Source organism: Anabrus simplex, chromosome 8 (assembly GCF_040414725.1).
Source record: "Anabrus simplex isolate iqAnaSimp1 chromosome 8, ASM4041472v1, whole genome shotgun sequence".
NCBI lineage: Eukaryota > Metazoa > Arthropoda > Insecta > Orthoptera > Tettigoniidae > Anabrus > Anabrus simplex.
In genome coordinates this window covers 217,910,992-217,928,539 of record NC_090272.1, presented here as the reverse complement: position 1 = coordinate 217,928,539, position 17,548 = coordinate 217,910,992, and the positions used below count along the sequence as shown (strand labels likewise).

At 38.2% G+C, this 17,548-nt stretch overlaps 1 protein-coding gene and 1 pseudogene across 3 annotated transcripts in view; one reads left to right on the top strand and one right to left on the bottom strand.

Moving 5' to 3' along the window:
- Window positions 1-17,548, top strand: part of LOC136879002 (lipase maturation factor 2) — a 105,242-nt gene that overhangs the window by 7,732 nt on the left and 79,962 nt on the right. For all 3 annotated transcript variants that reach the window (XM_067152685.2, XM_067152684.2, XM_068228922.1), the window contains exon 2: window positions 8,713-8,893. In XM_067152685.2, coding sequence (XP_067008786.1) covers window positions 8,713-8,893 — 181 coding nt within the window. The remainder of the gene's footprint in view (window positions 1-8,712; window positions 8,894-17,548) is intronic.
- On the bottom strand, window positions 15,796-17,089 carry LOC137501860 (piggyBac transposable element-derived protein 4-like; annotated as a pseudogene).

Sequence of the window (17,548 nt, the reverse complement as noted above, 5' to 3'; positions counted from 1 at the left end):
GATAAGTGAGATGAGTTGTTCTTCCACTCCTATGTTCCTTAATAGCAGGAATAATTTACACCAGGAAACTATCAAATGCCTTTTCGTAGTCAGTGAAGCATGTGTACAGATTTTGGCTCCTTATTATCATACGTTCTCCAAGATTTCTTAGTGATAATGGCATCTCAGTTCAGACTCCTTGATGGATGCTGAATTGCAGTTCTTGGCTGTAGCCATAGATGGTCCCTGTAGTCTTCTCTTTAATAAAGATTAAGTGGAGGGTAATGAAAAGATAGATTGGAGATCCAACCTGGTGCATTTTGACGCCACAATTCAGTTAATTCCGGCATTTCGGATTCTCCAAAAACCTTAAGAGATTCGGGGCAGTCAAATTAAAACTTTCGTGATAATAACGGGACAGAAACTCATATTCTTCCTCATAGCACCGCTGCAGATGACTCAGACATGACTTCATTCCGTCAGTCTTTTGTCTCTCCATCAGTTGATGCAGAACCCACCCCGCAAATTTTGCGGAAATGCATGTCATCTTTGATAAAGACATGCGCGGAGCCATGGCTAACGTTGACTGAACATGTAATTATGTCACCACAGAGTACCAAGGATAAAAGCTCTATATCAGGAAGGAGAAAAAGAAGCAAACATAAAGAAGTTAACAAGTTTTTAAGAATTTTAAAGTTGCTTTAATGCATTTTTTGTATGTATTTAGCTGAAGGGGTCTCAAAAAAGAGGCTAAACATGTCTTGTACAGTGGACCTAGGGCTGTTTTAATGGGTGCACCGCCCTGCTGTTTTTACAGACTGCCTGGCTAACATAATCTAGATATGTTTTAGTTACATAATATTAATACATACTTGTCATAGTTTAAAATTATTGTATTGAATAGGTGGAACATCTTTCTTTTTTAGCATTGTACTTGTCATAGGGTGCTTCAAATTAAAATATATGTACTGTAAAACTTTATTTAAATGATAAATCTTCATTATTGTCAGCATAATTGCATCTATTACATCAGAGTTTAAATGTTTAGCTTGACTCTCACGTTGTATTGTGCGCGAGCGGTGTCCGGAATCGCATCCGAGCACTCGATTCCACGTGATGTCACAAACCAGTATGGCACTCCTCAGTACTGTAACAGAGTGGTAAGCCCCAGTGTTTAATGATTATGGACAAGCAGTAGAACACGAGAAGTTCAAAATACTGTTATGTCTCGTTCGTGATTACACTAAAATAGTTCAGTTTTGAAAGAAATATTTAGCTGTCTGATATCATTGTTAATGCCCTCTGTGGATCATTGGTAGTGTGTCTGCCTCCAAATTCCAAGATAGCAGGTTCAGACCAGCACAGGTAGTCGGATTTTTGAAGGGCGGAACAAATTCCATTTGACATTCCATGTCGTACAGTGTCGGCCTGTGAAAGCTCTGGTGACACATTTGGTGTTAACCTGACAAATTTCACTAAAACTCAGTCATAGACGCCCAAGAGAGATTCGGCTCAAAGTAAAACGGAACGTTGAAATTGACGAGCAAGCAGCCAGGTGGCGTCAAATTATGTTTGCACACGATAGGTAATGCCATAGGATTATTATTGTTATTATCATTATTATACTTATTGCCCTGAGGGGAATATATTGAAATTTTATCATATTCATACTCATTCTTGCCACACAACTGATGAATATTTCTGGGGAGAACACTGTTGTATAGATTAAGTGTTTGTTATATTTGAAGATAAAGTAAATAAACCAGTATTGAAAGATGGAAATTACCTCTAAATCAAAGTTACACTATTACTCTTTTTTTGGAAATCACCCAGAACAGATCGTGCTACTTTCCTTTGGATCTTTCCTGTTCCCCTGCAGGCTGGCAGGTAGTTTCAGCATTGAAGATTCTTGGTGTTCCATTCACATCATTTTCAAAGTACTCCAAAAGTGCTTCCTCATATTTGTATATAGGGTTATTCCCATATATGTGGGAAGTAATTGGTACCCCCCAAAACAACACAAGAAGTCAGTTGTTGATAAGCTACACATGTTTCTGTTAGCTGTAATTCGGGAGATAGTTCGTATTTAGGATTAAGTTTGGAATCAGGTGTGCTGTTAAGAATACAGCAGTACTTTGCCGTGGGGGGAACAAGGTTGCCATCCATGCCTGGACTGTTTGAACATGTCTAAAAATCGATAAGGTGGAGAGAATCAATAATTCATATTCAGCATATTAAAATATTGGTCAACAAGTCTGAATATAAAATACATCAAGATCCTAAAATGGCATATTTAAAATACATGGCGTGTTCATGCATGCATTCAAACCCATGGTGGACATTTTGAACACTTCTTGTATTGGAATGCAGTGTCCCTGCTGGTGCACCAATATGGCGACAGCTACTCGATGTGGGATGTGCCTGGTAATACTTCCCATACAAAGTTGGAAAGTTGCAACTCAACCACAATCGACTGTAGGGCATATGTTAATTGGGACTTTTGTTGTTGTTTTGAGATGTACATAAACACCGCCCCAATGCTCCTCACTTGTTTGGAAACACACTGTATATTACACATGCATACAACTTGATTTATCTCTTATTTCTTCCTTTCCATTATTTGTCAGGAAAATGTTGTCACATTCCTTTTCAGTATAACTCTTGAAATCTTGTGACCAAGGTAAGTGATGCTTGTCCTGGTTTTCAGGTTGAAGTGTGAAAGTGCATGTTATTTCAACAAAATACTTTCTTTTGTATTGAAGAATCCTTGCATATATAATATATTTGTTTGTAGAGGACATAATTACCGACCAGGTTCTTTCTAATTTGTTAGGACATCACTAAGTTGACAAGAGAAAGGGCTTTAATAGAACCCCTTTAAAACCAAAATCATAACTTCCCTGCTTCTCATTTTGTCTTGTGTGTTGTTTTTTGTTTAAAATTGCAAGAGCATAGTAGAGATTTGTCAGCTGTGATGGACTTGGAGTTACATAAGCTATAGATTGTATTACAGCCACTGTAACAGTAGAGATTGCTGGAATTAATATGTCTGTGGGAAGGTTTGCTTTAACCTTGAGCTTGTATACTAGTTTTAAATGGGAGGCCAGTGTCTGTGGTGAAGATATTCATGCAGATTGCCTTGTCTGACTGGCTTGTAATCTCCTTTAAACACCTGCTTGTTGAGCTTAATTCATAAAGTTCTGAGTAATTGTTTGTTAGGATTCTGGTAACATTGCCTTATACATTGTATCCATTACTGATCAGTCATAGATTGTCAATGAAGACCCGTTATTTTCATTAGATTATTTAAATTAAATATACCCTCTGGAAGCTGTATTTTTTCTAGGAATGCAGATTGTCATTGAAAGTTATGTTCTGCAAGCAATAAACTTCTCCTCCTTGCTCCCTGGGACTGTCATTGTGCAGCATAGGTGTGGTAATCATTTCACTTCAGCCAAGTGCTGACAGTCAGTTCAGTATTTGAGATATCCAATACCTATCCGGGGGCATGATGTGGACGAATCAGATTCACCCCCTGTATTGGGGTGCCAAGTGATCATTGGAATACGTGCTAAATCTGCCGTTAGAAAGCAACATTAGATGAACAATATATTTTGCACACTTCAATCATGCACAGTTCTAATATTAACAGAGAATTGTGATGTTTCCTTTTCACTTCCCTCCTTAAAATATCAGTTATTAAATGTAATTCTATAGGTTCATTTTAATAATGACCTTAACCTACAAAATTGATTTTATAACACACATAGCTTAACCATAATAAGACATTTACACAGGGTTTGTCGACACACTCAAAATGATTTGAAGATATAATTTATGTTATTGATCTGAAATCGTTGCCTTCCTCACAAATATGGTGACCCTTGAGGTCTAGGACTATAAAACAAAACAATTGAGGGCGACCAAATTGACAGCCATGCTCGCAGGCATGGGAGGGTTGGTAGTCCTGTCTGCAGAACCCAAGTGATGTCCTGTGCGCTAAATACTGACAGGTTTAAAGGTGATATCAAAGGAAATTAAAATTTTAGAAACAAAGGTAAAACAGTAGCAATTTAGGAAACAGAATCAAGGGGATTCTAAGGACTGGACCATGTAATTAACCAAGCCTGTTTCGGAATTTAATATTCCCTTATCGGAATGGGTTAGCCCCCTTCTACGAGAGAAAGGAAAACAAAGAAAATTAAGATTACACAAGTTGTTTTTCAGGTAATATGTTTAGGTTGGATGCCCCTAAAACAAAAGTGTGATAGCGCTGAAAAGCGCTTTTTCAATTAATTATTTTGTTGGAAATGCAAGACTGCCCTGCCAAATTTCTGCAACTGAAAAGGTTAAGGCATGTTATAGAAAATAACTTGCATTATCCTGTTACCTGGGCCAGAACTCCCCCTAGGGCCAAAAGCTCAGAACAGACACGCCATCCACCTTCAGAGGATCAAGATGTGAATAGACGATGCTAGCTTTGTGTCTTAGAATATAATCCCCTCTCCCAGTTTGCATGAATCTCCTTCCAGAACAAGGGAAGCAAACAACCAGTCATATACAGTATTCGAGCGGAGCAGACTGTGCATATTCTTAACATGAGGGTGGAATGTTGCCAGAACACTGATGCTTGTCAGAATACCTGAAGTCTTTCTGGTGTCATTCCCACAATCTCTGATGTTCTCCAGAACGCAGTAAACAAGGGTTCTTTCTGGCGCCAGCGAGACATGAGAGTGAAATAGCCAGGCCTGTTGTAGGGTGTTCCAACAGTTGTCACCATTTTACAACGTAGAACGAAGATTCCATTTTCTATATTTATAATAATAAACAACTGCAAAACTAAGATTTCCTCCTTTACGCATGCAACCCGGAAGATTATTTTATATGCATATTATCAACTAGTGCACAAGATGGGCAATTCTAGAGTGTGGACATTCGAAAGATGTACAATGCCTTGATAGGACCCTTTCTTTTTAGTTCATGTAACTTTAAATGAGAAGTGAGTTTTCTATTTACTATAAAGTCTTGGGTGTGTCCCCGGGAGTAGGGTGGTCCTTGCTTGTACCGGTATGTGTAAGTGGGCATATAGTTTGAAGTTGTTCAGCAGAATTTATACAAAATGATTTGAAGCTGTTTTGTCTGGGATTTAGAATCTTCCATATGATGAAACTGTTCAGTACAGCCATATAGAGCATTTAAAAATAAATTAGCCGAGCTGAGTGGCTCAGACAGTTGGGGTGCTGGCCTTCTGACCCCAACTTGGCAGGTTTGATCCTTGCTCAGTCCGGTGGTATTTGAAGGTGCTTTATATACATCAGCCTCGTGTCTGTAGATTTACTGGCACATAAAAGAACTCCTGAGGCAAAATTCTGGCACCTCAGCATCTCTGAAAAACAGAAAAGTAGTTAGTGGGACATAAAGCCAATAACATTATCAAAAATAAATCATCTTATACCCTTTCATGTATGTTCTCACAGTGGTTAGGAAGCTAGCCGTTAATCATGAACATTGACCCCATGCGTTTCACCGTTTGTAGTCTGATGTCATGTTGGGTTTATTTTCCTTTCCCTCATTTTGACTTCACAGTCACGTTGTCTGGAAGAACAATCTACTAGCACACATCCCATTAGTCTTAACTAACGAATTTCCCATGTCTTGCACAACAACCAGCTGCATCCCATAGCAAGAAGTTGAAGTTCAGGGTTTGACCGTGGAGGACTTTACAGGACAAGTGCAATTTTGTCAATGGCTGATGGACCCTTGTGCAAAAGAGCCAAGTTTTCTTGGCTACATGTTCACTGATGAGGCACAATTCACTAGAGATTGTTTCTTTGTCATTGCAGCCATGTTTGGGCATGGCACAATCCCCACACTGGGTTTGAACACTATGACCAACAGAGTTTTAGCATTGAATTCATGGGCGGATGTCATTGGCACTCACTTGGTTGGACCGTAACTCCTGCCACAGTTTTTAAACGCGGTGACTTACTGTACCATTTTCCAAGATATTTTGCCACAACTGTTTAGAGGATCTGCCATTGATTGTGCTTTCTCAGATGTGAATGTAACTAGCTGGGGCACTTGCACACCGTTCTTGCAGTATGTGATATATTAAATCACACATATCCCTGACATTGGATCGGAAGAGGCAGTCCAGCTGCACGGCCAGTTCACTCCCCTAATCTGATGCCTCGGAATTTCTTCATATGGGGGCATTTAAAAAGCCTCGTGTGACACAAGTGTCCAATCCAGAAACATTTTTCTCTGGGATTGCTACAGCATCTAATGATGTTTGCGCAGTGTGTGGTGTATTTGGTGGAATGCATTAATTTACTGTGTCGATGTGATTCCTACGTTGAATGTGGTGAGCGATAGTTTGAACTGCTTTTTTAAACAGCATTCAGTGTCTTACCTTCACTGTTTATGTAAATGACTATTACTTCATTGATTGACTGTTCTGAGTTCTTTAAGAATATAGAACATTTTGGTGAAATAAATAAAATGTCAATTACCGGGCGAGTTGGCCGTGCGCATAGAGGCGCGCGGCTGTGAGCTTGCATCCGGGAGATAGTAGGTTCGAATCCCACTATCAGCAGCCCTTAAGATGGTTTTCCGTGGTTTCCCATTTTCACACCAGGCGAATGCTGGGGCTGTACCTTAATTAAGGCCATGGCCGCTTCCTTCCAACTCCTAGGCCTTTCCTATCCCATCGTCGCCATAAGACCTATCTGTGTCGGTGCGACGTAGAGCCCCTAGCAAAAAAAAAAAAATGTCAATTGTGTTGCTAACTTGCATTTCCAGGTTTGCTGTCACACAAAGTTTCGGTGTATGCTATACATTCGTGTTTGAAAGTTGTATTTCAACACCTTTATATGCTAGTTCAGTTTCACAGCCTTTTGAATCATGCTATATATTCAGAAATTCTTGTGACTTTTTTCTGTGATGGGGAAAAAACAAAACTGAGAGCAAACATACTTTTGACTTTTACATACCACCTAATCTGAGGTAGAAATGAAATATAAGGCAAAATTATCAGTTTATTTACATATTTAACAACCATATTATATTGCTGGTTCAGTGATTGGAGCAAATTCCATGACTAAACTGTATCCCAACCACACCCAAGCGACTGGAGTGGGACATTGATGATGATGATGAAACTGTATCCCATATAGAAGACAGAAACTAAAATTCTGGCCCTGCTTATAGTTTCACCGCTGTGGTTTTTCAAACAGTTCCTCAAGACTAGTCCTTTAAAAGGCTCCATATTATGCTAGTTGATTTACTTCTACTCTGAAGGCAGTCAATCCTCCCATAATTGATTTAATTAGAATTTCTTGAGTGAATTATGATTTTTCAACAGGGAACATTTTTTCAACATTTTGTGGAAGATATCTTTGTTATTGTGTTATAGGAAGTGTTCATTGTAATGTTCACAACGTTAACTGTTAAGTTTCTTGATTCTTGTAGGGACCAATTAAATAATTCGTAGCAGAAATCATTGGCCAAATACAGGGTCATCCGTTTGGGATGTCAGAAAAGTAAAACACTATACACAAGAAACTATGCACATTTATTGCTTGTTAACGGTACATACATGTTAAGGAGAGTCTGGAGTTTGTGTCACAGCACATTAGCACTCATATCCACCGCCACGCGTGCGGCACAAATGATACCTCGAATTCATGTTGCGCCACGTGGCACGCAGCATTTCTGGAGTGATTTGCTGAGATGTAATCTCCTTCCGTAGGTCAGCCAGATTCTGTGGTCTTCGTGCGTACACTGTCGACTTGTCGTAGACCCATACAAAAAAATCTGGAGGGGTTAGGTCAGGGCTATTAGGAGGCCATGGGATAGGTCTGCCATGGCCGCACCAGCGATTGTGTTGACTCGGCCACTCACATGGAATGTGGCTTTGTCCGTGAACATCCATCGTTTAATAACCATTGATCATCACCTTCCTGCCGCTCACACATCATCGTAACAAAATTGAGTCGAGCTCCGTAATTCAGGCGTGTCAGTGCTTGCATGCGCTGCATACGGTATGGATGCATGTGAAGATAACGCCTATCAATCCTGTGACATGTTGTGTATGGGGTATTGTGCTCTGCTGATAAGCGGCTGAGTGACTTTCGTGGACTCTGCGTCATGGCTTGTCGAATATCTTCCTCCTCGTTGCTATCACGCCACCTTCCACCTGTGTGAGGCATCTGCAATCCACTTTCCAAAAACATGTTGTACCATTTAACAATGCTCCGATGTGATGGGGCATGCCTAATGTTGTACTGACGTCTGGAAGATCGCTGGGTCTCCATTACACTAGAAAATTTGGCATACCATAAGACACACTGAGCGCATTGTTGTAGTGTAATGACCATCTTCACTCAACTCTGTATCAACACTGAGTGCACGCGCTAACTTGTACTGCCTCTGTACCTGACATCTGGTGATTGCACTATGAACTACACTGCTGTTGTCTCACGGAAGTCATTGTTAACTCCCATCATTGTCACGTACATTACAGAAAATTGCATACATATATATGCATTAACATAATAGCTATAACGTTATACTTTTCTGACATCCCAAACGGATGACATTGTATATTGGCATTTATGAAACTTCTGAAGTGGAGTATTTAGTTTAAATGGCTTTGCATTGGATTTTCTATGACTTGTTTCATTGAATTTATGCAGTATACTGTAATGCTCTACTGGTTTTCTAATGTTGCAGGTTTGTATGGAGATAAAGGTGTTCTTCCAGCCAAGAATCAACTGGACAGCAAAGCCACAACTCTGACAGCTCGTATCCACAACAAACCTACATTGCTTTGGCTAGCTCCATATGTGGGGCTTAACACAGAGTACATGATGGATGTGCTGGCATTGCTTGGGATATTCCTCGCTTTTACAGGGTATGAATGATAACAGTTGCATTACTTGTGGCTACCACTAAAATTGTCAAATCATTTGATCAAACTCCTTTTTTAAATGCAGGAATTGTATTTTGTCAATGTTACTTATTTGACTTTCCAAAAATATTTAGAATATCAAAATTAAATTATCCCATTTGAATGAGGAAAATTGTTATACTAGAGTATGTTTTCTAATTTAGAAAATACTTGAACTAGAAAGTAAAATATATCACGTGCCTTAAACATATTTCACCCCTGTCATTCTCAAGTACCATAGATGTTGACATCGCTCTGTTGTAATGCATATTGAACATTGTGTCCAGAATAACATTGTCGTAACGCAACAGAATATATGTTGAATGAGAAATTCTGTAGAAAATATGTAGTGCTTGCCACAACTGCCACTTGTTCAGCTGTTCACAAATGCTGTTGACTGACTAGGTCTATGAAACTCTACGATGATTGAAGAGGATGAGTCGGCCAACATTAATACCAAATAATCAATATGGAATTTTAATAAATAAGGTTTACCATATAATCCTGAATATCACCTGCCACCAAATAAGACCCGCATTCCTGAATTTTTGATAACAAAATTTGGAAAAGGGAAAAATTTCCTTTATTTTTTAAAATTTATGCATATGTCACAAAATTGCTAATTTAAAATACTTCACAAATAATAAAAACACAACAATGAGAAATAAAATTCAGTGTACAAATCAGTCACGATTCAGTGTCATCAAAACTACAATCATCTAACTTCGATCGTTGATGCCTTCCCATAACATAATCTTCTTTCCATCTTCCTGTAAATCAAATGTTTAACATGCATAGGATACTAAACTAATGATGCTGTATTTTTCATATTTTTTATGGGCACAAATCCTGTTGTACACCATAACATTTTTCTCAAATTCAAGACTTCACAAGTTTACAGTGGAACCTCGATTATCCGTTCAAATTATGTGGTCTCTCGAGCATCCAAATGAAATCTTGTTTTAAAAGTTCCGCATTGTGCGTTCCTCAAACGATTTTCAGAAATTTCAGTCCCATCACCGCTAAATCCTCGATCAAGCATTCTTCAAAAAACAGTATCTCACGAAAGGACCGTTATGACATACCTATGGATCTTGGCGTTAACGTCCCATCATTGCAGTGGTTGGACCCAGTACTATACTAGGGAAATGATGAACTTGCTAAAGGGACCATCTTAGCATCTCGTTCGGTTGGTATTACTTAGGCAGTCCTCGGAAATCAAAGCAAGAGAGTCGCCGCAACAGTTGGAAGGAGACAGAGCACATTTTGTCAGCTCTACTAGAAGACGAAACAAGATTCTTCAAGTTTTCGTGCTTGTAAAACATCTACAATATGTCCAGTGTTAGATGTTTATTTTAGACTTTTTTTTTTTCGATAGTAACGCCTAACAGATTTTCGGCTCTTCACTCAGCACACTATACCGTCCCTGGGCTTTCAGACAGGAATCAAAATTATTACTCCTTCCTAACATGAATGTAGTATTTTAATATGATTGGATAATATTGTTCTCAAGACCAGAACAGATGTTGCACGTTACATAACTGATGTCATGGAAGTTCTTGTTATTGCCTATTACAGTTTCATTAGACGGGGATTTTTAAGTTTTTATGTTCAAAATCTCCTTATAAAAGCTGCAGTCGTTTTATGTACGCAATGTAACATTTAAAATGTTTGTATAATTTCCCACTCGTACTGGTTTGTGCCGTGAGTACATAGTCACTGTAGTCAGGAGTTTCTCAATGTGCTTTCAAACTCGGCTCAAGGTCACAAATATACCAAAATTTCTGGAGTTTTGACTATATTTCTCTTCTTTCCAATTCGATTGACAGAATTGAATGTAATGCATTCATAAACTTGAATTGATACATTCAAAAGCATATTGTAGAGTTCAACATAACTTTTAAAAGTCGATGAAGGTCTAATTTATGAGGTACAAGACTTCCTGAAACATATACATACAGTATACTTGTTACTGAATTAAAGTAGAATATTAAAAAAAAAAAATGGATTTTGCCACCATATTGGGCACTTTTGTATCTGATGTGCTTTATTTTATTCAATTAGAGGGGCCGATGACCTTCGATGTTAGGGCCCTTAAAGCAACAATCATCATCATCATTATTCAATTAGAGGATTAAAAACTACTTTGAGCGATTTTTCAATGAGCTTGGCTAAAGTTGCTGACCTAAAAGAATTTTTCTCGAGAAACTGCCGAAGTTTCCCCAGTAAAACTAAATGTCAAGTATCGAGATTTTTAGCTCCTTTAATTCATGTTTGAAGCTGGCCCCGCAGTCGCCTGCCTTATAACCGGAGATGCCCCGCGTTAGATTCCTGGCCAGGTCAGGCATTTTTACCTGGATGTGAGGAATGGTTCAAGGTCCACTCAGCAAGAATAACGTCCAGAGGTATGAGTCACCTCATAATCTGCAATCTGCAGTGGTCGCTAGGTAGGCAAAGGCCCTTACGGACAGTAGATTGGTTTGGTTTAGTAACAGTGTTTGTAAGATTAAAATTATACATAATTCATTTCTGTGATGTTTAGCCAAATTGTTGACAGTTTAATTTGTTCCCGCTTTTTTTTTTCCCCCCTCCAAAAATGGAGAATCGATGTTCCACTGTATTTGTCAAATCTCTTGCAATACTTGTCAGGTCTTGAAATCTTCAAAAGTCTTGAAAGTGAATTAGAACATGTTCTAGTCGATCAAACAATTGCCAAGTCTTTGACAGAATTGACCAATGGAATTGAAGTATTAACGGTGCACACTATGCTGCTTCGGTTCAGAGGGTCCCAGGTTAGATTCCCAGCTGGGTCGGGTATTTTAACCTTCATTGATTAATTCCATTGGCCCGGGGGCTGGGTGTTTGTGCTGTCCCCAACATCCCTGCAACTCACACACCACACCTAACACTATCCTCCACCACAATAACACGCAGTTATTTACACATGGCAGATGCCGCCCACCCTCATCGGAGGGTCTGCCATACAACGGCTGCACTTGGCTAGAAATAGCCACACAAAATAATAATAATAATAATAATAATAATAATAATTATTATTATTATTATTCTTGTTATTGAGTATACTACAATAAAATGAATAAAACGGTAGCGTATGAGGAGATTTTCAGAGAAATATCTCAAGGAAGTGGACAGGTTTTATGTTTCTCACCGTACGGTAACCATAACTAAACACTGTCAGCAATGATTGATCTATGATGATCTTCGCATATTCCTAATATGTTTTCCTGTAAGACATAAATTTCCATTGCATTACCATGATTTTTATTCAATTAATGTGAGTAAATGCAGTATAACATAACTTCTGCAAATGATGTTATTCAGGAGATAGTGGGTCAAACCCTACTGTCGGCAGCCCTGAAGATGGTTTTCCATGGTTTCCCATTTTCACACAAGGCAAATGTTGAAGCTGTACTTTAAGGCCACGGCTGCTTCCTTCCCAGTCCTAGCCCTTTGCTGTCCCATCGTCACCATATGACCTATCTGTGTCGGTGCGACGTAAAGCCGGTAGCAAATGATGTTATTACAAAAATTATGTTGAAGATAACCACATTAATATTTTCCCCATATAAATTATGATTTATTGCATGTTTCTCTTAGTTTTAAAGATGTATCCCACTGCTTTGGGGCCGATGACCTTAAGATGTTAGGCCCCTTTAAATAACGAGCATCATAATCATCAACCACTGTTAGCCCAAGAACCACATTGCTGTTTCTTTCCTCCATGTTAAAACGAATGTTTTCAAACCTTGCCTAATCTTTTCAAATCTTGTCAAACCTTCAGCAATGTTGAACGGTCTTTTACAGTCTTTGACAGCTTTTCTTGTGAAGTATTGAATTGAAAGAAAAAAATTGGGTGTACAATAGGCATAACAATTTAATTCTAGGCGTGACAAATTTGTTGCCATAGGTATAACAGTTAATAAAATAAGGTGACTTCTCCTGTTGCATGAATCTTCCATACTATTTCAGCTTTGCATGGTAAGCTGTAAATAATGAGCAATTTTCAGTAATCAGTTTCAGTTAAATATGCTTTCACACACACATGCAGATCCTAGTGTCATTAATAATAATATTGCGTTTGCAAGATGGCCAACTTCTCTTAGGATAAGTTCAGGATTTTCAAAGTAAGCTCAAGTTATGCATGAATTATTAATAATCTTGACCATGATGGTCTGGATTGGATCCGTATTGACTTAGTAACAGTAAATATGTTGGAAGATGGTCCGCCTAGTCAATACTATTTATTTATTTATTTATTTATTTATTTATTTATTTATTTATTTATTTATTTACCTTTCACCTTAACATCTAGTACATGTTTCGAGGATATTATGCATTCTCTTCCTCAGCTAGTGGATTAAAATTCAGTATACAATAAGACCTGACTAAAATAGGGGGGCCCCCATTAAAAATTCAAAACAATGAGTATTGCAATGTAACACTTAAAAATTTGGATGGTACAAACATAGAATTAAAATCCCATTTTGTCAAGTGCAAATTAAAAACACAATATAGTAATGTCTAATTAAATACGTCTTGTGATGATATGAATTCACAGTATCCTTGAAGTTGCCTTGCGTAGTTCAAAAAAGTTGAGTTAGGAATGAATGAAATTGCATTAAAACTTGAAGTCCTGCCGATATCCACCATTAATGGATGTTAAAATGATGTCTATTTAAATTAAAATATTGGACGCAGCGTCGTATAATGATGTGAATTTACGGTGTCCTTGGAATTGTAATACTATCTTGCGAAGTTCGATTGGATTTGTACAAGATTAAATGAAGTTGCGTTAAAACTTGGAGTCCTGCCATTATCTTCGGTAGATAGATGTATTATGCAGCCAGGTTGAAAATAGGTTAAAATGGTCTATAAAATGGAAATGAAATAGAAATTAACAAAAGGCTCCAACATGAACAAATTAGAATACAACCGGGCAAAAATATTAAACCTTACCAGTGTGATGATGTAAATATTACGTGTGGTATGCATGTGTTGGATAGATGTGAAGGCACCTGATGTTGTATGGCAACTGGTTACGGAATTACATTGGGTTGCGTGGTGGATGGAAAGAGGGGTGGAAGGAACCGCCCCTGATGCTACAGTCATACTTCCCCCCTTACACGCTTGACATCATTTGGCCTCTTACTAGAGTATTGGGTTACCAATTTAAACAACTGATTGTCAACTAAGGTTAAGTTATGAGTAGGTTCCCACATTCCAATACTTATCAATTTCTATATAATAGGTTTATTAATTACATAATATAAACCATATAATCTCTAGAGATTATATAATTTGAGATTATATGGTTTATATTATGTAATTAATAAACCTATTATATAGAAATTGATAAGTATTGGAAGGTGGGAACCTACTCATAACTTAACCTTAGTTGTGCTGAGCCAATACGGAATAAATATGAGATTTATAAGCTGCAACTGATTGTCTTCTGCAATGTGTTCATTTAGGCTGTTCTCATTATCAAATTTTTGCAATTTGTGTATTTCTAATTTCTTTAGGGCATTCATTTGTATGCCTTTGCTTAATGAATGTAATAGTCATATCACGTTCAATATTTGTGAAATGATGGTTGCTTTCATGCATGTGTTCACAAATTGCAGAGTATCTAGAATGTTTTTGTGCATTGACATGCTCTTTATACCGTACCACCACACTTCTACCTGACTGTCCGACATATTTTTTCCCGCAATCTTGGCACGACAGTTTGTATACTCGTGACTTACTGAACCTACTGTTGGTGTTTACGCTATTCAAATTGAACAATAAATTATTATTATTATTATTATTATTATCTGTCCTAAAGGATACATGGATATTCTGTTTCCTAAATAGTTTAACCAAACTGTATGATTGCTTATTAATGTAAGTGAATGTAGCGAATTTCTTTTTTTCTTCCTTATTTACAAGTAGAGTGTTAGGTCTATTCACGACCTTACTCTTTATCCTATTGACATAGCTTTTGGGGTAACCGTTTCTTTTGGCAATATCTTGTATAATGTTTATCTCTTTATTAAAATCATTTCTGTTTAATGGTATTCTTACTGCTCTATTGATGAAGCTGTAAAATGCCACTTTCTTATGTTCTCCTGGGAGGTTCGAGTCTTTCCTAATAACATCTGTGTATGTAGGTTTTCTAAATCCACTAGCTGAAGAAGAGAATGCATAATATTCTCGAAACATGTACTAGATGTTAAGGTGAAAGGTAAATAAATAAATAGTATTGACTAGGCGGACCATCTTCCAACATATTTACTGTTATGCATGAATGACGACTGGAAACACTAATACTGTACATCCCTTTATGCAGTTAATTGAAGATTGCTCTTAAAGCCACAAAATTTGACTCCCCCCCCCAACACTGACCTTTTCACTTTTGTCTATGTTTGGCATAGCACCCTGGCTCAAATAAGGTCTCAGCCAGGCCAGATGTCTTTACTTGAGCCATTCATGGCTTGCACTGAAAGTTCCATCTGAAATCACAGACTCGAACCTGGGACACTCTTGTTGGGAGCTAAGTAACTAGAAAAGAATGCTAGCCAAACCTCTTCAGCTGTCCTGCACGAATGGGTCGCTTAGGACCATGCTGAATCAACATTTATTGAGCTTTGCTCCTGGCCGAATACCGTATTTACTCGCGTATTAAACCCCCTTGGGTATTAGACTTCTCTTGGCTTTTCGAGACGAAGAAAATCTCGCATACAAGACTCCCCCAACGTAATTTGTCAGAGAAAAACGATTCCGCTTCGAAGCGGGCACAAGCCTTATGGATCTCTGATAAATTTGTGAATAGTTTTGTCCGTACGACCCTTGTTTCCTTAGTGCTACAAACTACATACTGAGATTCCTGGAAGCTTCCTTAACCTCTGTGATCCTTGTAGATCCCCGTTGACTGATGACTTTGTAGCCATCCACTCCTCCTCCAAGTGTTCAGTAATGGATCTGTGTAACTGAGCCTAGATTTAATTTTCCCAGGCCCCTTATGATTCTCCTTGTAGAGGATGTAGCTGTTAAACACCATCCTAGTTATTAAAAGCCACCTTCTTCTAATACCTTAGTTTTCTTTTCATCTAGATAACTATATAGCATCATGTCAGATGTGTCAATTCCTCCCATGAATTTATTATAATTTGCAATTATTTCGGGTTTGGTCTTCCTATTGAAATGATTATGGGATACTGGAACTTCTTGATCCTTAGCTGTAGCATGACTGGACAGAAGAATGGCTGGGTGTTTTGGAGAGTTCTTTTCACGGAAAGCACATGCTAGAAGTGGACCAGATCTATAGTACACTTTCTGTCCAACAGAAAATTTATTTTTAAATTGTTGTGGCAAAAGTTCTCTCTTCCTCCTAACAGTTCCAGTTATAAATGTACACAGCTGATAGAGATGGCAACAGGTGGCACTGACATAAAATAATTGTCAACAAATGCATGATAGCCTTTCTTAAAGTAACTCCCCATGACCAGAAGCTTCTTCACAACAGTGTACTCCAGACCATGTTTTGCATTGTTGTCTTTATCTTCTTGAGCTTTTGCACCTCTATAAATGTAACACTGGATACTGAGTCACAAATCGTCCAAAATTTGATCCCCGATCTGTGGTGGTGGTTGTTGGGTAGGTACTGCTTGAGGCTAGTTCTATTTTTAGTACCTACTGAACTCATATCTACACTAATTTGCTGGTGTAGAGTGTAGTGGTGCCTGAAAATCCTGTTGGCATGATCCTCTAAAGGTTTATATTTAGCACAGGGGTCATAACCTACTTCTCCAGGAACTGGCAATCACTCATTGTTCACTAGGTGAAAGAATCTTAACAAGAGGGAGAACCTATGCTGAGAACATTTTTCCAAACCATGGGGTGGCCAGAGAAGGTAGTGTACTCCATTATGAAACAATGGTTATTTTTGTGACTATCCCCATGTTGAGGATGCATGCAAGAAAGCCTTTAATTTCTGCAGTAGAAGTTCTAGTCCAGTTCTTTAAGTGAGAAGGTACACTTGCCTTACTAGAAATAATTTGCTGTGCATACCTGTTAGTTTCTGTGACCATGAGGTAAAGAAGGAAATCTGAAAAACAGGCAGAAATATGCTATTGGAGGGGAACCAGGAGTTGGCATGTGCATGGGTCCAGATAATTCATGATATTGGAATGGATGTGAGAGAGGTTGCTCAGGTGACAGAACTTCCCTGTAGTCATCATTAATCTCATCTTCACCATCAGATACAACGTGAGCAGCTGTAGGCCTGATTTCTGATCGGCTATAAGATCAATATTGCTATCTAGTTCATCTAAACAATCTAATACTTCAGTATCATTTAGTGATGAATTTGGTCCAGCCATTGAAAATGTGCACAAAAATAAACAACAAAAAACACTTGGAACGAGGGAATACCGTATTTACTTGTGTTTAAGACCTCCTCGTGTATTAGGTCCCCCCTGGCTTTTCAAGACGAAGAAAATGAAAAAAATAAATCTCGCGTATAAGACCCCCCCCCCCCAACGTTATTAGTCAGAGAACAACAACAATTACGCTTTGAAGCAGGTACAAGTCTTATTGCAGCTCTGATGACATCGC